The sequence below is a fragment of the Haliaeetus leucocephalus genome, unplaced genomic scaffold (assembly GCF_000737465.1).
Source record: "Haliaeetus leucocephalus isolate CR32 unplaced genomic scaffold, Haliaeetus_leucocephalus-4.0 Scaffold763, whole genome shotgun sequence".
Lineage (NCBI taxonomy): Eukaryota > Metazoa > Chordata > Aves > Accipitriformes > Accipitridae > Haliaeetus > Haliaeetus leucocephalus.
In genome coordinates this window covers 1,121,667-1,144,430 of record NW_010973199.1, presented here as the reverse complement: position 1 = coordinate 1,144,430, position 22,764 = coordinate 1,121,667, and the positions used below count along the sequence as shown (strand labels likewise).

At 38.4% G+C, this 22,764-nt stretch overlaps 1 protein-coding gene across 1 annotated transcript in view; it reads right to left on the bottom strand.

Moving 5' to 3' along the window:
- Positions 1–22,764, bottom strand: part of MOV10L1 (Mov10 RISC complex RNA helicase like 1) — a 38,782-nt gene that overhangs the window by 12,700 nt on the left and 3,318 nt on the right. Inside the window, exons 2-15 of the mRNA XM_010581317.1 lie at positions 21,522–21,706; positions 15,523–15,679; positions 14,996–15,108; positions 13,975–14,165; positions 11,722–11,862; positions 10,570–10,811; positions 10,241–10,436; positions 8,057–8,251; positions 7,255–7,369; positions 5,603–5,780; positions 4,955–5,025; positions 4,475–4,566; positions 3,633–3,691; positions 2,981–3,096 (exon numbers count right to left, since the gene is read on the bottom strand). Coding sequence (XP_010579619.1) covers positions 2,981–3,096; positions 3,633–3,691; positions 4,475–4,566; positions 4,955–5,025; positions 5,603–5,780; positions 7,255–7,369; positions 8,057–8,251; positions 10,241–10,436; positions 10,570–10,811; positions 11,722–11,862; positions 13,975–14,165; positions 14,996–15,108; positions 15,523–15,679; positions 21,522–21,706 — 2,051 coding nt within the window. The remainder of the gene's footprint in view (positions 1–2,980; positions 3,097–3,632; positions 3,692–4,474; positions 4,567–4,954; positions 5,026–5,602; positions 5,781–7,254; positions 7,370–8,056; positions 8,252–10,240; positions 10,437–10,569; positions 10,812–11,721; positions 11,863–13,974; positions 14,166–14,995; positions 15,109–15,522; positions 15,680–21,521; positions 21,707–22,764) is intronic.

Genomic DNA, 22,764 nt, shown 5'->3' with positions numbered 1-22,764 from the left:
CTTCCCCAGAGCCAGGATGTCATGGAAAGACTGCAAGGCTCATCTAGTCCTTCTGACTACTCCTTTTGCTGCTTACCCATGTGGATAAGTGACACCTTGAACAGATCAAGGGGAGGATCATATAGCTCTGGGGTAAGCATGAGGGGTCCAGGTGATGTTCTCCACCACACTTCTAGGCGAACAGAAAGGCCCCAGCAGAAGCAGGCATCTTGCAGAACAATAACTAGCTGTGCTGCTGCTCTCACCAGCACAGCTCTGGGTTTATGTGCAGGAGCTCCTTGACTGCACATTATTAATTGCAAAACCAGAGACATGTCTGAGTTGCTCCATCCTGCTGTGGTAACAGCAATCATACTGTCTGGTGGACTGTAACAAATCCCCACCAGAAGGAAGACAACATGGATGAGACTTCTGACAGTTCACATCAGTGTCCTGATCACAGGTTGTGCAGCTTCCTGGAGATTTCAATCATTCACACACCTGCTGCAATTCACCCAGGAAATGTTTAGAATTTCTAGATTGAGTTGGTGACAGCTTCCTAACGTAAATGGCTGACATACTGATCAGAAACAACACTCTACTAGACTTGCTGCTCATATACAGGAAAGAGCATGTGTCCATACGCCAGCTTTTGTTGCAGAGATTGCAAGATTGGAGGAAAGCTAAGAATGTAAAGCAGTGGAGTCAGAACTCTGGCCATTCTAGAGCAAACCTCAGTTTCTAAGAAATCACCAGGCAAAATCCTCTGGGAAGCTACCACGTGGGGAAAAAGGTGCCCAGGAGATCTAAAAGTTGCTTATTGAGAGTTCATAAACAAACCATCCTGTTGCACAAGATCATCAGGAATTTCAGTAGAAGGCCTGCTTAGCTAAGCTTGTAGCTTCTTGATGAATCTATAAAAAGCTTAGTACAAGCAGAAACAAGGACAGGCAAAATATAAAAACACTGCTTGGACAACCAGAAAAAAATCAGGAAGGTCAAAGAAATCAAAGCACAGCTGAAGCTAAAATGTGGCAGGAACAGAGTAATAAGAAGAGATTTAGCAAGTGTTGTGGTGGAAGAGAGACAGTTCAAGGATTATGGAGGCTCACAGATGGGTAAGAGAAGACAATTTATTGATGGATGATATGGGAAAGAACTCAATGTTCTGTCTGCCTCACATGCAGGGCTCCAGATTCCTGTGCAAAGTAACAGTATGGGAAGGAAATGGACAAGTAACAGAAGGGGAGGACCATGCTACAAACTGCTTAGAGACACTGGATAGGGTAGATGTGATTCACCACGCTGATTCAATTGTGGACACTGCTGCCTATTATCTACAATAAAAACATAATCATGACAAGCCAGGGAATGTCTCTGACAGCAGGAAAAAGCTAATATTGCTCCAATTTAAGATGGACAAGGAAGATCTGGGGAACTATAGCTCATCAGTCTCACTCCAGTCCCTGAGAATATCATGGAGCACATTCTTCCAGATTCCATGTCCTTCACATGATTGGAAAAAAGGGTGACCAGGAATAGTCAACACAGCTAAACCAAGGGGCAGACCTTTCATGACCAACCTGATTTTCCTCTATGATGAGAAGACTATTATGTGGACAGACTACTACGTGGACAAAAGAAAAGCAGTCATTGTAATACTCCTTGACTTCAGCAAGGCTTTTGAAATGGTTTACTTACCACATCATTATTTGTAGCCTGAGGACATATTAGCCAGATCAACAGACAGTTAGATGAGTTGAAAATTGACTGAACTGCTGGGCTCAAAGAGTATTAATCAGTAGTTCGATACTCAGCTGGAAGATGGTGAAAAGGTAAGAACACCAGGGTTGTTGTTGGGACTGATATTATTCAGTATCTTCATTAATGACTACAATGAGACCAAATAACACCCTCAACAAATTTGCAGACAACACAAAATCAGGAGTCATACCTCAAATGCCTGATGGTGCATCTTCAGTTCAGAGAGACCATGAGAAACTTGGCAACACATACAACAGAAAACCTCATGAAATTCAGTAAGGAGAAGTGGAAAGCTCCACACCTGGGATTGAATAACTGTGAACTAAGATAGGCTGAGAACCAGCTGACTGAGTAGTAATCCTCAGGCCCTTCTCAAGATCCTGGGTTACTGTGGATGCTAGAACTGTATGAGCCAAAATCATGTTCTTGTTATGAACAGGAGAACCTGAGAGAGCTTAAGTTTTTAGTTTGGCCAGGAGGAGGTAAAGAGGCAGTCTAATAGCCCATGACGGCTTAAATCAGAGAGTTACAAAACAGACAAACTCTTCCTTGTAGTCACATATGATATAACAATGGACCACATCAACAAGTTGCAGATGGAAGATTCATACTGGGAATTAGGAAAAAAGCCTTGAGTGGAGAGGTGGTGAAACACAGATTATGCAGAGGCTGTAGAATCTCTAGACAAAAATAAAGAAATGCCCTCCTCACCCCCCCCAAAGCTAACTTGATTTAGTGTTGGTGACAGTCCTGCTTCAAATAGGAAGGAGGACTAGGGAACCTGCTGAAGTCCTTTCTAAGACAGATTTCTACATTTTCTCCATATAATTTAAGTAGAAGTTAAGAAACCTTGGTAAACCTACTCAGAACAGGATGATTACCTTCTATCATAAAATTAAGTCCTGTCACTGTGGCAGGAAATAAGTATCTACTCAATAGTAGCTACAAAAACTAGTCTAAGGCAAATCTGACAATTCCAACTATAAATCATACAGTTTTTTTATAAGCACTTTCCATTTGAGATGGGAGTGTTAGCTTAATAGTATCAGTTATCATAAAATCCCCTGTCCCCAGGCAGCAAACAAAAACTTCTGTCATCAGAAAGCAGCGGAATACAACTTTGATTCTTTGATATTCCACATTATGCAAATCCTTTCTAACAATAGCTGTACAGTAGGTGTCTGTTAGCAATCTGAATGGTAGTCAGCATTTTAAGGAACATTTACAGAATAGATACCTTACGTTCCTGCTGGGAACATTGTTCAAGGCCATCATCAACACCACAATACTCAGTAGCATTCTGGGTCTTGATAACTTGTGGTGATTGTAAGACAAGCCTTTCTGGAAATAACACTTCAAATTTAAAGGAGAAAGAGAAAGTAGAGAAATTTGAAAGCCACACAAACACCGTGCACGTTTCACTGACTACATTACTGCTGATACGTCAGCTTGCTCTGAGTTGCCAAAACTGGTTTATTAGAACTAAAAGTGGTAAAGACCTGTGTGAAGGTCATATGGATTGTTCTACTCAACCATAAAACAGGAAATCAGTGCTTTTTAATAAATTCTGAGGTAACACAAAACACTGCCATTTCATTTGCTATTGTTTTAACAGTATGATTTCTACAGTTCTTATTGGCTCAAACAGTTCACAGAAGTTTGTTTCCACTCCTCTCCCTGTGATCACCAACAGATGAAATCATTCTGATGACACTTACTCTAGATTCAGAGAGTTGTTCGTAAATAAATAAATAAATATTTACAGAAAACTCCTCTAAGAACAAACTACAATGCATTCCTCTCAGTATGCCCTGATGTGAAAGCAGTATAAAACACAAGACTCCCAACAAACAAACTCCTCTAGACAGCTTAAGTCAACTGAAGTGTACCTTTTTCACCCAGGTAGATAGCTTGCTCAACTGCCAAATGACATCGCCTGCTAGTAAGCCTGTTATCAGAATACAGATTTGTAGATTAAAGTAAGAGCTTACATTTCCATAAACTACAACAGCATACACCTACAAAGTATCTGGTATTTTTTCACTATGCACTAGTGCATATAAAAATAGGAGTTTTATATTAAAAACACTCTTTTTTCTTTAAAGAAGCATCTATTGAGAAATATGCTGCAGAAGCATCAATCAACAGCTTTGCTATGAATAATATTGATACATACATTCTCAAGCTCTTCAGTGAGAAAAAGATGGCCTAGTGTTCCAGACTTAGACAGTCTTTCAAGGAAGTTCTCTGTAAAATCAGCTTTGCACAGAAGATTAAGCAACTGTATACAGATAACAACATCCCATGAACAAAATAAAAGTAAAAAAGGATGGGTGGTTAACATCAGCAATTTTTTTTGCTTAGTCTTGCAGCCATGTTAGTATATTTTTTTTCTTTAAAAAAAACCCCAAACCCAAGAACCCCCCCCCCCCCCCCTCCAAAACAAAACCCTAACCCCCCCCCCCAATTTGACTGCTTGGCTTTGGTGCTATCATTTAGAGAGGCTTAAGGTGAGAATTCTTTGTACATAGTGACTACAGTTGCAGTCTTTTACTAATGAATGTAGTGGCAAAGGTGTGTTGAGGGAAAGAGGTGAAAGAATTGGCAAGATCTTAATTATGTCCTTCTATCTGCATCCACCAAAACAACCAATTGACAGTCATGTATATTTTAGAAGTCACTTTAGTAGAGAAATCATTAAATACCACTTTTTGGAAACTTATAAAAATACCTGCAGTGAACAAATTCCACATCCATGGGTTCCAAGTTATAAGTCTGTTCAAAGTCTGCATTAAATTTAAGAGTAACATCTTCATTACATATCTGTTGCAATGATAAAAAAAAAAGTCAGTTTACTAATGAAGGTTTAGTACTTTAAACACAAAGAAGCATCTCTGAAAACATTGAACACCCCTCCCTCGCCCCCCTGTTACCTCCAAAAGAACATCTATATTTACCTTCTATCAACATATTGCATATCTAAATTATGAGTGCTTTCAGAGCAGGTAAAGATTATAATCTAGAAAGAATAGGGAAGCCAAAGACTTAAAAAAATACAGTAAAAATACAAAATCACCACTCAGAATGTAGATAAAAAAAATCTGGCTTCCTGAAAGTCAAGTTAAACTAGTCTTTAACTCCATGAATTGCCAGCTTCCCCTTTGAAACCTGTGGGCCACAGTATTTTCAACAGCACATACACCTTGCTTACCTCAGTAATATAGGCAACGTACTCTATTATATGTTCAGAGTAGACCTGACTTTTCAGTATCACCTTATCACCTAATTGTGAACAAAGTTAAAAGGCAACATACTGTTACAAGGAATAGTAAAATTCTCACCACACCACTTAATTTCTTCCTCTTTTGCATGGTTAAACATCTAGCATCCTGCAAATTCCTAAACTAACTTCAGCAAAGTTGCTGTATTCGTGAGTACCTGTTCTGAAATGCCATATGCAGTTGTATATTACATTTTAAAAGGCACCTAATATTGACGCCATCAGATGACACCTCCTGAAAACAGTATCTTGTATATTATTTGAGATTCTGAATTCAATTGTAACTACTTTCCCAACTTTTGCTTTTGATATACCCATTGTCTTTTATTACTACATCGCACACTTTATTTTTGCTGAAAGCTCCATATAAGAACAGACACGTGCAATACTGCTTCAGACAGCAGTCACTGTAATACTCACACTGAGACACTAACAGTGCAGTTCACCTGTCTAGTAGCCTAGATTAATAACTCTGTGTTCAAATACATGAAAGACTTCTTTAAACAAATGAATAAGCAATGGAGTTTGTATTGCACTGAAAATATTGATCAACATGCTTTATCTCACATTAATTACTACCTGTAATCAGGTGAGGTCTGCCCTCTTCTACTCCTGGCACTTCCAATACTAACAAGTTCCCATTTCTTTTCAAAGTAACCCCACTCATGTTAAAGTCTTTCATCTCCATTTCTGCATGGATTTCTTCAAGCCACAAGAGAGTAGAAAAGTTTGCTTTATAATTATTTAGATTAAGAGGCTGAAAAACAAAACAGTATACATTACTGTTGTAACTTCTGCACTAAAATATGGAACCCACTATTCTTAACATTATACAAAACACCTCTTAAGACAGACTGCACAGCAACTGAGTTGCCAATTAAGGCACCTAAATACATGTATCTATACACTAGCTAATATTCTAAGCTCCCTCAGTAGTCAAAGCAGAATTAGCATAGTCCTTGGAGCTCAAATACAATAGCCAGTCAGCCACCAAGTCTCTCCCTGCTACAATGGCACTTTCAACATCTGAATTTAGGGGCAGTCTACAAACTGAATTCTATGTTCAGCAATCCCAGAAAGCAGTACACTGCCCAGAGGTGGGTGAAGAGAGAGTCATGTCAGTCTTGGCCTGACTGATGATTATACAACTTACGGCAAGCTGAAAGAACCTGAACTTTCTCCCTCTGAGCTTAATGCATCTCACTGAAGAGGTATTCTCTAACAGTACAAAAGCTGTATCTAAACAATGGCTGATAGCACAGAATGCTTCCTATTTGGTATCTTCTCACTCAAATACAAGGCGAATGAGCAGTGCTTTCTGGAGCAGACTTAAAACAGTCACCAGTACCAGACAGATCTTAAGGTGTGGTTAAAAAAATTTACCATTAATGGCAGGCTTTCAGTATAAAATTATTTTAAACACTACAGAGTTTTATCTTCTTTTTGAGAGAGGGTCACTAACCTGCTATCTTAATGCTGTGATCTCAGGTTTTGTGAGCTGTTTAGAAAGCAGACATCAGCCTTTTGCATTTTCGAAAAATTAGTTATCAGTCCCAGTTAAGTCCTTAAAAAGTTAGGGGAAAAAGTGTGTTGCAGCAATGTTCTACCAGAAATCAGGACAAAGTTTTGGAGAAGGAATCACTGTAATCACTGTAATATTCTTGTTAGACTTCAGGTTTGGTGGTGGTTTTTTTTGGTTTTGGAGTTTGGGATTTTTTTTTTATGTATTCTGAAATCACTATACTTGCTAGAAGAATTTGAACAAGCCATAGTGAATGAAATCTGAGGATTTTTTTTGAAAAAGTTTTGAACAACCAGAAAAGAAACCTCTGTTATTTCAATAACTTAAGAATTTCTGCTTTCATCTGCTATGAAACAACTGCTGGACTACTGTTGTGACACCCCCAAAACCTCTTTCCAATGACGCCTAAAAAGCGAGACTGAAGAAGAATCTTTGTTCAGCTTCTGTAATATCCCCCCGGCAGTATACTTCTACTTCCTTTTCAGTTTGTCACATTTACCCTTTTGTACTCTTGTATGCTTGGATTCTGTGACATACTGAAACCCACGGAAGTTACGGAATACAGACTAAAGTCTTAAGTCTACTTGATAACAGTATTACATCATCTACTATTACACCAAGGGCTATATATTTTTGATAAATTAAGGCCAGCTTGAACAAACACACTTACATAAAATTTACTTTCTTACATAAACCTACACTTGCATACCTCTGCTAGGAAAGGCTGAAAGGTCAGTATGTCCAACTCCTGCTCCACACATCTTCTTAAGTCATCTGGTACGGTATAATGTGGGAGAAAGCTTGGCAAATACTTTCTGTGATTTCTAAAACAAAAATGCATGACATATGATTTAGCATTCTCAAATTATGTTATGTGAAAAACAGCTAATGAACATGCCACATCACCAAGGCTATAAAACCAAAACACACGCACAACAAACCCAATGATTCCTTCAAAGTGACAATTGAGAAGTTTGCTATACTGGGAAGAAAGGTAGAGTGTTCCAGTTACAGATTATTTGAAAACATCATTTGTCTGCTTTTTCAGTTTAGGGATACAGTATTTGCTTAGTTATAAAAATAAGTATAATGGAAGCTTATTTGCGAAAGGAAAAATTCTGAATGAAAGATAGGAAGCATTTATCAGATATAGATGTCGAAGTTGCTCGAGGAGTTAAGCTCTCTCTGAAAACTATTTCTGATTTTCCATCTTTTTAATTAGTAACACTATTGTTACTTGTAGATCACTATGCAACGGTGTTTATCTTGTTTATCACCGCATTATATAGTGGGAAGAGCTCCTGTTTGACAAAGAAATCAAGCAGTTCATTACTAAAACAACCTCTTCTATCAGTAATGTCCACAATTACCTTGTTTACAACATACATGTATAAACATGTACAGACTCTCCCAGTTTCACATTTTCTTTGTGAGCATTGTAGAACAGATACTGCTCTATTTGGTATTGCTGTATTAGGTAAGTATTACTTTTTTTGTCTAATTGACAGTACCTTCTGTATTTAGGGGCAACCACTGTTGTCTTCCTTGGCTGAGGTTCTGCAATAATTTTAGGCTTTCTTGGAGAAAATGGTTCCACAGGTGCTATTAGTAATTCTTCCTCATTTGTTACGGTGGCTTCAATATAGCGTCCAACAGTAAAATCAGAAAAACCAAGCAACAGGAGTTCTCTACTGTGTCCAGGATTTCTTCAAATAAGCAGAAGTTATGTTCTTAAAACCATCATGTTCACACTTTTATTCTCCCCAGCCATAAGTATTTTTTTAAAATAAAATTGTAGATTCTCATTTCAGTAACATATGAGAACAGCTCACTTAGGGTAATTCCTCTTACTTACTCCCCACCCCGAGTTCAATACAGGTATCGTAAATAATAATATATATTAAAAAAAAAAAAGAAAGCCTCAAAATCCCAATTTCATCAAAAGCTTGGGTAAAGAGATCCCTCCCCTAACATACTAGGCACAGAATTAATACTTCTTTCACAAGGAATACCTTGGAATTACTGTTACTGAAAAAGATTAGCAAAATATTTCCATCAGAGGAACCTGAAGCATATCACTTCACTGCAGCAACAGCTTTGTTCCACCTTGCTTAAGGCTGCTCGGAACTGAACCCTAACTGTAAGGGCATCAAATGGAGAAAGAAGGAAAGATCCTATGTTTCTGAAAAAGCACATTTTCTATGTGTAAGCAGTGCTTGGGGAGTGACAGAGGGGGGGAAACCCCCCCCAAAACCCAGAGGGAACAGTTTCTTCAGAGTGGTTTCTAAGGAACTTAAGACAAAAGATCAAACACACACCATCTGCTCTGAAATCCCTTAATGAACTCATCCCAGCACTACCCAGAGCCCAATTCTCTCCTCCGCACTAACTATACAGTCCAACACTGTTACTATGTGTCTGAAACAAAAGCATCCCAGTAGGATACCAGCTTACTTCCTCTTTGCCAGGAGTACCACTTTTTCATATCAACTAACACTACCTGCTCAGGTTAAAGCTATAGCCTGGTTTTCTCTGATACATGAACTCAGTGCAGACACTGAACTGTCCAGATTTATAGTCTAAATTTTCAGTCTCTATGGTCTCTTAAGTCGCCAGCAAGCACTTGTTACCTTCATGCTGCTGCCTCAATGGAATTTTGTGTAGATTGCTCCAAATTATTAGAAGATTTTCAGACTTTGTGGTATTTGCAGATCTACAGTGAAATATAAATTGTTCTTTCCACACACCTTTCTCCACAAAGGCAGGCCATGCTTGCATCTTATCTTTCAAACTGCAGTTAAAACATCCTCCTAAGAAAATTTCTACCCCTTGCCTCAGTATTCAAAACGGTAACAGAAGTAGTTTGAAAGTTAATGCAGTATTACTTCAATGAATGAAACCATTTGACCTTGATTTCCCCTGTTCAGCTTTCAAATTATGATCATAAGAATCAATGGTTGCGGTACACAGTTTGTAGAGCTACAGCTAGAAGTAACTGAAAAGTACATGAAAGTAAGCTTTCCAGCATGAGGTTCCTACTTGAATTCTGAAAGAGCTCACACAAACCTACTTCTTATTCTTAACTAAATCCATGAAATATTTTGTACAGCAAAGTATTTTTGTTTAAGGGTTTTCAAGATCTACAAACCACTTCCTCTATTAATTACACCTTCAAGGAAGAAAGCTTTTTTTTTTTTTTTTTTATGTCAGCATAGATAACCTGCATTTAATATCACAGGACAGGGAAGTTTAAGATCCAGCCATGTAGCAACATGAGTATGATGTCAGGGTACCGAGACTAGAAGAAACATATCAGACATAACTCAAATTCCCAGGAAATCTACATTAGCTCTAGTGCTCATGGAGCAATGGGTCTCCTGAAAAGAATATAGCCAGCTGTAGGCATTATCTTCACCTTACTGTGATTTTTTTTTTTTTTTTTAGAGAAGTTATCTACTCCCACTATATTTCTTCATTTATTACTACCATTTTCTTTTGACAAAAATCAGAATCAAGCATTACAATGCTAACTATTTTCAAGGTCTAATATAGGATTCCACATCATTTGCTAATATGTACTGGCTTACTTTATCCTACACCAAAGAGAACTGTGCCCAGAATAAGGGAACTATTAAGTCAATTTTTATGACTTGTTGCCATTGTATCAGTCAGAACCAATGGAAAGAAATACTTACACAGCTGTGCATATGATCACTATGTATGTTTTTCCACCTGGTGGTATGACAATTTCTCCAGTAATATTGACATGCTCTATTGGTTGTTCCACATCTTCTCTTTGCTCATTTTCTCCATTATGTAGATTTTCACCTTTCACCAAGGAAAAGTTTTCTTTTGTCTTTGATAAATTTGTATCCTGAGAATTAATTTCTTCTGTAGTAAACACATTATAATAAATTCTGTTACCACAATTGCTATGGCTAGCATAGGCAAGTCTTCTCAAGCAACCCTACAGGTCTTCTAAGGAATTAACACTCAGCATTCAAATGTTAACATTTCACTGTACCTGGAATGACTCCATTCTTCATAACGGATGTATTATTCAATGACTCATATGTTGTTCCTCCACTGTCGTTATATGAATTAATCGCAGCTTCTGAGAGGTTTTCTTGATTTATTGGAAAAGATGACAGATACGCTTCTGGACTATTCTCACATTTTTGAGGAATCTGAAGACTGAATTGCTTGTCTTTCACCCATCCAGCTAATCTGCAGCTGATTAAGGACTGTGGTACACTCCCTTTATTCCTAGAAGTAGTTATGTAATTAATTACATAATTAAATGCATAGTTTATGTTCTTGGGAAGCTTAATTCTACCTGAAGTCAAATACAACTGTCTGTAGCAGCTTAGTTCACTATCAGGAAGAAATTGCACTGCTGCTTCTAACTCATGAGAACTAGAACCTCTCCTAAATGTTAATATTTCTAGGTCATATCAACTACCATACCAAGCATACAGAAATACCGTGTGTAAAAAAACTATGGTAACTTAAAATTTATCACTGTGTAACTGACTCTTAGGATATGTAGTTACAAATAGAGGGTATTCAGGTGTGACTTCATTTGAGCCTGTATGCCCAGATGTGAAAAAAACCCAACAAAACCCAAGAGAAAACCACCAAAACAAAAAAAACCCCTCAAGGATACACCAACATCATTCTTCAGCATCCAAGTTACCCCCCCATCCCCAAAACAAAACAAAAAAACCCACCCCCCCCCCCCAAAACACCACCACAAAAAACCACCACCAAAAAACACTTAGGAAAAAAAATCTGGTCTGCTTTTAATACATGAGTATGCAACAGTCCTCTTGTTCTAAGATTTTGAGAACAGCATATCTGCATTTTAAATTAAACACACTTACAAGTAAAAACATTTACTTTAATCCTCATTCTAGAAAGGATTTTATTAGGATTGAAAAGACATATAGGACTGGGGAGTCTCAAAGCACTATCTGCAAGATAGGTGCTCAATAAAAAGACTATCCTGAAGACACCTAATTCAATATGAAATTCTCTTTAATTCCATAGTATTTGGGGGTCACTTGAAGACCATGAACCACAAGGCTCAACTATGAGAGGCTTCTGTATGAAAGACAGGCTTACAGACTAGAGAATGATGGAAAGGAAGAAAGCTTAGAAAATCAGAAAGGCTTACTCTATCCAAATGATCATTCTTTTAGATTCCCCCTGCTTCAGAGTTCCAAAATTAGTCATTCTTGATACTTCCAATCCTCCTTTGTCTCTCATTAAGTTTTCATAGGGCTCATCCAGACTGACGCCATTAGAGTGAGATTGTCTGTAAAAATAATTTTTAATTTTAGCTAGCAATTTTGAAACACAAATAGACTCAGCAAATATCTTTGATTCAGCACAAGTTTAAGAATCACTATACCAAAGCATAGTTACAGTATTTAGGAAGAAGCAGGTGAGGGTGAGAGGGTTCACTTTTTCTCTGCTATTTATACTTCTAGGACAATGAGATTACCTTTATCAATCTAAGCAGCAAATTAAAAACAACAAGCCTTTTGTCAGCAGCACAATAAACCAGCACAAAACCTTGGATACAAGGCTAAAGTGATTAAGAAGCTAGCTACTCTTTGCTGAAGAACTGAATCAAATTGTGGCTGAAGCTGTTATGGATCTGTTTGGGAGCTGAACCAAGCCACAACAAAGAGCAGCTCCTTAGCAAGAGTCCTGATTAGCACTGGAGCTGAAGAGGTAAAATGACTAGACTGGAAGTGTTTCTACATGTACCCAAAGCACTTATGTCTTCTGCTTACTACTACAATCTGAAAGCAGAAGACTGTAGAAGAAATTGAAAAAAGCTGAAAACCAAAAAGCACTCTTAAAAACTATCACACATACTACTGATGAAAAATGCCTATGAAACAAGTCACATGCTCTTTCCTGAGACAGTGACCATAACTAACCTCTCAGTCTCAGCTACCTGTAGAAACCATTTAAAAAAATGTTTCTATTGTACAGTTAAGAAACTATTCAGTTAACTGGCACTAAAATAACTTGGAAATATTTTAACAATCTCATCAATATTTACATACCCTAAGTATTCCTTAGTTATCTAATACAATAAAGTAGAAAATGACTGCAGCTGTTCTTTATTAGCTACATCAATTTACTAGCAAAGCCCACTAGATGTCTCCCATTGCAGCTCAACCTGCCTCAATGTTTTGATATGGTAGGAAATACACTAAAACTGGGAATCAACCCTAAGGTCTACTTTTGTAATATTACTTTAGTAATAATTTCCATATAAAATCCATCATTAAAAACAGGTCCAACTGAAAAAATAAGTGAACAAATTGTACTGTTGTGCAGAGTGATGTAAGCACCTCAAGCTCCATCTAGGTACAATTTAAATCTATTATATCCTCTATCTCCAGTGAAAACAAACATCTTATTCCATTCCAAGTAGTTCCTTTGAGGACATATGTACCGCCCTTAGCTATATTTCCTAGAGATCAAACAAGGCAAGTTCTCCCAAAGGCTATGTTTGAGAGGACTCTCCTGTGGACTTTCCAGTTGGTTGATAGCTTATTTTTGGCCTGCAGAATCAGGCTTGGTAATCCTACCAAGGCCTTGTTAGCATTGAAAGTGACAGATTTTACAGGTAATAGCCCTATTTATATACATTTGAGCAGTATTTGTGTTTTTCACAGGACAGACCCTCGAACTCACAAGTCAAACTCCAGATCTTTCCTGCAGAATTGCTACTGACTAGTTGTTGCCCATTCTATATTTGTGTAGTTGATTATTTCACAAAATTTTGCTCCTTCTCCATATTGAATATCATCTACTTTTTCCAGCCTTTTCTGCAATCTGACCAGATCCTCCTCACATCACATATGCCATCTAAAATGCCTGCAGAACCTCCCAGTTTGATATTTGCAAGCCTACTGAATGTCTATTATTGAGATCATGGAAGTATTATTTTAGGACAGATATCTGAAAAATCACTAGAACTTAAGCAAAATGGATTAAAGAAACATCCATTTTACATCAGTTTTGCTGAGAATGGTTTTCAATCAGTAAAGTCCTCACTAGAAGAACACAGATGAAAGGAAACACAAAGTCAGAGCATGAGCTTGGCATTTTTCTAACGTAACCATGCAAAATTCCTTCCTTGCCTTAGCAATATCCCTGAGCTCAGCTGCTACTAGTTTTGCTTCTCCAGTAACCACAGATGTCTCCACCTTCTGGAAAGGAAGAAAAAGCAAGGGCCAAAACATACCACACTCTGGTCTTCCCAATGATCTATCATGCCTTCTAGTCAACTAGTGAAGAATTCACAGTATTTCTTGCTTAATAGATGCAACAAATTTAAGCTGTGTAATTACAATTCATCTGTAGTTGTTATTAAATGGAAAGAGAATTAAAGAATGAATATTACCCATCCTGGCTGACTGGCACCAAGCAGAGAGCTCTCCAAATATAACATGACTGATTGCTCTCCACCACAATCGTGTTCACTAGATCATGTTTACAAGGTGAATAGCCATCAGGAAGTATCAGTGAATCCAAAGTGAAAAATATACTGTCATCTACTGTACCACTTCTTCCACAGATGCTGGAAATGCGAACCTGTAACAGTTTGTTATTCAGTGTTACTTGGTATTATCTGCTTAAGCTAATAGGCATACTACCACTGCATATTTTTTTCCTACAACAGTCATCCTAGCATTAATAGAGCTGCATTCTGAAGTTTCAGTTATTCCTGGGAGATAAACGTACAGCCCTAACCTAGAATCATTGTGCTTGTCTTTAGATTTAAAAGTGTAAAGAAACACAAATACTTCAGGTAAGCATTAGGTTCCACTTAAGCACATACTGCGACATGTACATTTGACTTAATCATGGTACCTGTCTTGCAACTTACCAACTTATCTAATTTATACTTCACTACTAGCAGTCACAAGAGAAATTTTTTTCCTGTGCTTGACATGCAAATATTATTCAATATATTACAGTTAAGTCAAATACAATAAACCTAATATATGTATTCCTAGAGGGAACAAATATTTTCATTAAAATAAAAAAGGGACAACGGTTGTTTTTAAGCCAAAATACTTGGCTAAAGTAAACATGATAAATTTTACAGTCATTACTTAAAAAAAGTTTGAAAATCCACACATCCTCATTACAACCAATGTAACTAAAACAGTAAGCATCCAAATCAACAGTTGGTAGCCAGTAAAAAAGTTACTCTTCCTGTTCTAACCAAAATGTGTATGCTTTTTCAAAAAGCTTTGTTATTTTAGAAATAACCCTATAAATAGATGAGTTGATATGTTTTATCATTTAAATAAAGAAGTGTTACAGAAGATCTACCAATATTAGCAACTTAAAACCATCTTCGAAACCCCACTGCACACAAGATTCCTCTTGCCAAAACCAATGTGCAAAACATTTACCTTATCTATTTGTTTATATCTCAAAGGCTTTACAGCAACTGCTTCACTGTTCCATGTTGCTGGGTTAATAAAATATTTTGCTTGCACCCAGTCACCTTCACAAGGTTTGAAACCTATGCAAAACAGAACATTTTTCAATTGCTACTGATGACATTTACATTACTCCCATACAGAACTAGTTTAAATTAAATAAAATGACCAGCCAGAACAATGCAGTATTCAGACCCACTGAGTTCAAAGGTCTCTTCGCAGTTCTTCCCCAGTAGGTTATGACAAACTACATAAGAGATGCTAGTGGAAAAATACACTTGCTTACATGTAACTTAGGCTTACATGACTGTTTGCAAGTTATGCTCAGTGAGAATGAACAGGTAGCTTTCTTCACCCAAATCCCTATATTTGTTTCACTACATACACTCTATCAGAACTTTCTTGGGATGTGGACTGCAAGTTTACCAGAAGTTATTTCTATTGTACATATAAAAAAAAAAAATCAAGGAAGAGCAAACAAGAAAGCCCCAACACACCTTCACAGACGTCTTCCATTGCAAAGAAAGTATTCTGATTAATATAGCCACCATCCTTAGAGAGAGAGGTAATATTGCCAATTAATATTTTCATATTTAGTTCAGAAGGATCACAAGTAGGATTGGACTCTCCCCACATGTTCTGGGCTGCATCTACCTATTAATACAAAAAACCCAACATTCAAACAGCTGATACTTAGAATTGTATGTTAAACGTACATTCCTACAATAAATATCAGAATTTCAACTGCTTATGGAAGTCAAGCTCCTTATTCTATACTCGCTGTAGCTCTTCATTTTTGTACACAAAAACATGAATAGTAAGTAACTTTTCTTAGAAGTCTGCTGTATGCTGCAACACTGACAACTACTATGATTACATGTTGATTTGTCAAATCTTTCTCATGCTTCCCTTGCTTTAGGTCTACTTAAGAATTTTCTTCATATTGACAAGAGGACTTTGCCCCCCCAGCAATCTGATTGTACACAAGTGGAACTAGAACATCACTATTTCAGAAAGTAAAAAAAAAAAGATTTCAAGATGCTATTTATAAACACTATGTATTTCAGACTGCCCCTCAGTTGCTCTTTAATAACCTGAATAAAAAAAAACAACTCTAAAGAGCTGCTTCTTACAGACTCTCCATATCACCATCTCAAATGTAAGTTTGCTTACTTAAACAGCCCTCTGCAGAACACAAGCTACAAACTATCAAGGTATACAAAGCATTTTTTCCGCCCAGCTATTTCGGGGCAAGGATATAGCATCTCTGCTCTTAATTACTAGAATTCCTAGAACTGCGAGTTCTCTTCCTTGGAGGCACAATTTTCACAAAGAACACTTACATTATAAAGCAAGAAGAAACAGTTCAAAAGTTAACTGCTTTGTCTTGATCACAGGGATCCTATTCCAGATGCTGAGGTCCCAAAATAAAAACTGGTGAGGGAAGCTACCTGGACTAGACCGTGAGTTGGCTCCTTTTACAATGGAGACTTGCTTAGCAAAGGAACTGGCAAAAAAATTCCACATGAAAGTACTTGCTGAAAATTTACATAGTGTTTATGCAGGCAGACTCATCCTTCGCTAGGACAAGGACACCTTCTATGTACCTGCTGTGGTGGCATATATACCCACTGCAGAGCTAACAGCAGGACTGGTGATATTACCCCATTACACTCCATTGCAGTGACCATTACACCGTTCACTTTAAACAACACTATGCTGTTTCCACAAGTGAAATTTAACCCCAACAACAGGTGTACCAGCCTAGACTAATTACTAGTCTAAATCCATTTTTTTTGGAAATCCCTACGTAGTTTTCAGTTACCAGATTTATGTATTTTGGAGTGATGACAGTATTTCAACAGTACTGTGAAAGCTGTCAGTCAGAAGGAAAACAAAGAAGGAGAATGAAGATATAAAGTAATTTATTTTTTGACTGTGTGTGTGAGTACTATTTTACCAGCAAGCACTGATATTGCTTGCTGGACTTAAAATACTTAGTTTTCACATAGGAAAGTCATTCCACTTAAAGAAAATAAAAAGATATAAAGTTATCTTACTAGTTACCTAGTAAGACACTAGTTTTTTTTGATAGCACTAGAGCTGGTAATATTTTAGAAATGAAACTTCTCTTTCATTTTCCTTTATGTTTCATTTTAGATCATACAATAAAACTCTCTCCCCGCTAAAATTCTTTCCTCAGTTTTATTTAATCAATGAAACTGCATTGGTTTCAAAATGAAATGGATTTGCTAAGAAAAACTCCCCTCAAAATTTTGTATCTAATTGGAGTTCATTTTACAATTTAGTGTTGCTCTCTCATCTATTTCTAATCTTTAGTATGAAGCATCTTTCGTACTTTAGCCTTCAGGAATTGTTCTTGTTGCTATTTTGAGTTAAAGGAAGGACAGGACAGAGAAAAATGGAAGCATGCAACCTTTTAAATCTTCCTGAAATAAAGTATTAAAAAACAGATGCCTAACAAACCCAGATTAAAAAAAACAAAACACCCTACTAATTGTTAACTGTCAACGTCTCAGAAATAGTTTTCATGAGATCATTAGTTATTACTACATCAGCAACAGAGCTTCAAAAAAAGTCTACACAAGTAACTCTACTGCATTTCCTCAGTAGTCTACAGAATTCAAGAATACAGAAAAGTGCATCTAAACCCCCACACATTACACAGAGTAAAACGCAAATCAAGTTAGTCTTGTAGTGCCTTTATCTTCTGTCTACTACTCCTGCTTGAGAACTCACATTTCTAGTCAACTTCATTTTATCAGACACAGTACAGTTACTGCAAATTCAACCATTAGAGGAAAAAAGTTCTCATAGGTATGCATTTATTTTAAGCTTAAGTCCAGCCTCTAGGGAAGAGTTTATCATGTTCAATTCATTACTTTGGCAAGAAAACTTGTCTTCCCCCTTAGCCTGGCATACATCTCATGGACTATTATCATGTTCAGATGAAAAGCATATTTATTATTGACAAATAATGATTACAGTAAAGGCTTTCAGCAGGCATTCAGCATCTTTGCATTGGTTTCCTATTTATATGTTAATTAGATAAAGATCTTTCCCTAAGATTAACAGCTATAGTCGCTGATGAAGTTAGAGCCTTGAATCCTAGGGAGACTTTTAAATTCAACACAAAAAAGGCGAGAAAGATAATAAAGTAACCTTCGGACTAACACCTGTACTAACGTGTTTTACAGGAGGCAACTCTTTCTCACAGAAAAGACCAACCTCCGCTTATCCTTCATCCACACAGTCATACTCAAAGGAAGACCATTACAGTGATTGGAACCATATTGTACTACTCTGCTCATGTGAACACTCACAAAGCAGCCTGGTGGTATCTGGTCATTCTTTATGGAGACTCTACTGGCCTTAAGTGCAGCTCTTCAAAATCTAAGTACCATCAACAGGCAGTGTTAAAATTTTTAGTATACTTCCAGTCATAGATGTGTATGTGAGCTTTATGTACATACAACATGTGGCCTCCACAATATGCATCCTTTTCGCAATTTTAATTAGATGTTTTATGCAACGATGACACTGGCAGTTAGGTCTCCTGCACATCACAGATACATTGTAGAGGACTCTGCACATGTACATGACCCCCTGGATTTCCAAGTGTTCAGTAGTTTATGGAGTTAGCCTGACCTTCAGACACGTGGAAAATTAAAACATGTGGGTCAAATCCTCAAATTTTGAGGGGGATAGGAAGCAAGGAAGAGAGTACATCATGCAACCTTGCTTTCCATAGACGTGTCAATGCCTCTACTGATATTCAGGGCCTTACTTAAAAGCCATGAGGCTCTTTTCCAAAAGAGTGCCCAGAAAAATCCAGTGGAGCTTCAGCTGCTCAAGCTTATCATCAAGAGAAGAGCCATGTCTAACAGAAGAGAAATATAAATAAGAAGTAACCCCATGGTGACAGATGAAAATATTTTTAAAGGTATGTCTCTGCTTACCATTAGTATGAACAGTTTCAGGACTGGTCAACAGACTAATTCTGAAAAGTGTGCAGTACATTACCAACTGTAATTCACTCTATTAATATATGCCACCTCGTACCAACAGAATTGCCAAATGTGTCAAAATAGTACAAACCTACTTCCATATGATAGAGAGCTCGTTATCTCTGGACACTGCTGGTAACTGACCAAAATGTCTCTGAAGTACCAAAATCAGGATGGTGCATAAAAGAAAGACATGAGGAATCAGAAACTCTATATGCTAATTGATGCAGGATTTTGATCTCCTTTTGACAAGTTATGTATCATTTGCTAATTTAACATAGTAATGACAAAGTCTTTAATCTGGTAACTTACACACTTATTAAACCTGCGTATCAGAACTTTACTAATAAGATTACTAGATACATTAGAATACTTTGGCTAATCATTACCTTCCTATTATCTGAAACATGATCCCTGAAGCCACTATGTTTGCTGATTACATCCTTTATAGACAGCATGAGTTGATAAGATGTTTAATTATAAAACATCCATTTACTAGATAACACAAGTTAACTTTTAAACTAGTTAAACTGTTGTATTGGGTTTGCATGGCAAGGTTTTGGTAGCTGGGGGGCTACAGGGGTGACTTTTGTGAGAAGCTACTAGAAGTTTTCCCCCATGTCTGACAGAGCCAATGCCAGCCAGCTTCAAGACGGACCTGCCGCTGGACAAGGCCGAGCCCATCAGCAACGGTGGTAGCACCTCTGGGATAATGTATTTAAGAAGGGGGAAAAACCCCATGCAACGGCAACTGCAGCCAGAGAGAGGAGTGAGAATATGTGAGAGAAGCAACCCTGCAGACACCCAGGTCAGTGAAGAAGGAGGGGGAGAAGGTGCTCCAGGAGCCGGAGCAGAGATTCCCCTGCAGCCCGTGATGAAGACCATGGTGAGGCAGGCTGTCCCCCTGCAGCTCATGGAGGTCCACAGTGGAGCAGATATCCACCTGCAGCCTGGGGAGGACCCCACGCTGGAGCAGGTGGATGCCCAAAGGAGGCTGTGACCCTGTAGGAAGCCCACACTGGAACAGGCTCCTGGCAGGACCTGTGGACCCATGTAAAAAGGAGCCCACACTAGAGCAGATTTCCTGGCAGGACTTGTGACCCTGCAGGAGACCCACACTGGAGCAGTCTGTGCCTGAAGGATTGCAGCCTGTAGAAGGGACCCATGCTGGAGCAGCCTGTGAAGAACTGCTGCCCGTGGAAAGGACTTACACTGGAGAAGTTCATGGAGAACCATCTCCTGTGGGAGGAGCCCCACACCGGAGCAGGGGAAGAGTGAGGAGTCCTCCCCCTGAGGAGGAAGGAGCAGCAGAGACAATGTGTGATGAACTGACCCCAACCCCCATTCCCCTTCCCCCTGCGCCACCGGTGGGAGAAGGTAGAGAAAATAAGAATTAAAGTTAAGCCCAGGAAGAAGGGAGTGGTGGGGGGAAGGTGTTTTAAGATTTAGTTTTATTTCTCATTATCCTACTCTGATTTGATTGGTAATAAATTAAACTAATTTCCCCAAGTCAAGTCTGTTTTGCCCGTGACCGTAACTGACGAGTGATCTCTCCCTGTCTTTATCTCAACCCATGAGCCTTTTCTTATATTTTCTCTCTCCTGTCCAGCTGAGGGGGGGGAGTGAGAGTGGCTTTGGTGGGCACCTGGCATCCAGCCAGGGTCAACCCACCACAACTGATTTGCTCTGTACAGCAGCTAAAGCTTGGGCTCAGACTTTTGGTCAGGGTGAGTTTATTACATGTAGTACACTAGTCTAGTGCCATACTTAAAGTATAATGCAGCTAAGCCAAGCATATACAAGCCAAGAAGATGGGTTCTGTACCACCCAGTTATCAACTGCTTTTGCACTGCTGTCAGTCTTTGTCAGGTAGATTATCATAGGCACCCAAGAGTTGAGCCTATAAGATTAAAAAAATTACAGTAGTTTAAAGTTTTGACAAAGTACAGTCAAGCTTGAAGTAGGTTTACAAATGAAGTGTTAAGCAAGAAAGGTACTGAAATCTCCAATTTTATAACTCCATGACATTTAGTTGTTGATTTTTTACAAGAAGTTTTGAAATTCACTTCTGTGCAAACAAGAGTAAACTAGCAGCCCCTGCTTTTATTTTCTTTTCCATTCATATAACAATAACATAAAATTGACTTTGAAGCTCAAAAAGGTTAATACACAGAGATTTGAACTAGGTATGATTTAACAAATTCTGATGCAATTTTATCAACCAATAGTTTTATACTCACTACATCTAGACCTATATTCAGAGAATCAGTATTAAAGGAACAACATTTTAAATGAGATAGAATAAAATAACAATAAAAAACCCAAACCAACTTATACCCACTAGGTAAAGGGCTGGCAATTTCTACTATTTTGTAGAATTTGGAAGGCTAAAACTATATCAACCTCCAAAAGAAAGTCTCAAGGGATTTACAGAGAAAGTGAGACTACTATTTTTCTTCACCTCTTACCCTGATAGCCTTCAAGCCACCTGATGTTTTATCCTCTTCAACAGTGGCAGTAACTTCCTGTCCAACAGTCAGAGGCATATTTTTTGTAACAGCATCCTTTGTGAAGATTATCATGTCATCTATCATCCCATAATCATGGCAAAATCTTGTCACTACTCCTTGTACAGTTTTTAATTCTTTATCACCTGCATCCAGAGGAAAAGCATTGACATAAAAACAAATCACTTGTTTACAGAACTATGCAACAGGTAATTAAAGCTACAAGAAGTGCCATCCCTTCTATCAAGAAGTCATACCAACAGGTTCCAACTAATTAGTTTCACATTTCAGTCTTGAAGTCTTATGGCAAGTTATGGTTTCAACCAATTAAGCAAGCTAGGTAAATACAAACTACATTGTAAAAACAACATTCTTTAAGCTGCATGAGAAAAATCACAGAATATCTTGAGTTGGAAGGGACCCATAAGGAACAGAGTCCAAATCCCTGCTCCTTGCAGGACTACGTAAGACTAAACCACAGGACTAAGAGCATTGTCCAGGCACTCCTTGAACTGACAGGCTTGGTGCTGTGACCACTTCCCTGGGGAGCTTGTTCCAGTGACCAACCACCCTCCCAGTGAAGAACCTTTTCCTAATGTCCAACCTGAACTTCCCTGACACAGCTTCATTCCATCTCCTCGTGTCCTATCGCTGGTCACCAGAGAGAGGAGATCAGCACCTCTCCCTCCACTGCCCCCCATGAGGAAGGTGCAGACTGCCATGAGGTCACCCCTCAGCCTTGTCTTCTCCAAGCTGAACAAACCAAGTGACTTCTGCTGCTCCTCGTAAGTCTTGCCCTCAAGGCCTTCCATCATCTTGGTCACCCTCCTCTGGACACACTCTGATGTCCTTCTTATATTGAGGTGCCCAAAACCACACTCAGTACTCAAGGTGGGGCCGCACCAGTGTGGTGCGGAGTGGGACAATCACCTCCCTTCGCCAGCTAGCTATGCTGTGCTTGATGCCAGCTATGCTGTGCTTGACACGCAGGACACGGTTGGCCCTTTTTGCTGCCGGGCACGCTGTTGACTCATATTCAACTTGCCATCAACACAAACCCCCAGATCTCTTTCCACATGGCTGCTCTTCAGCCTCTCATCCCCCAATTTGTATGTATAACTGTAAAATCATAGTATCATTTAGGCTGGAAAAGACCTTTAAGATCATCAAGTCCAACTGATAACCTAACACTACCAAGCCCACC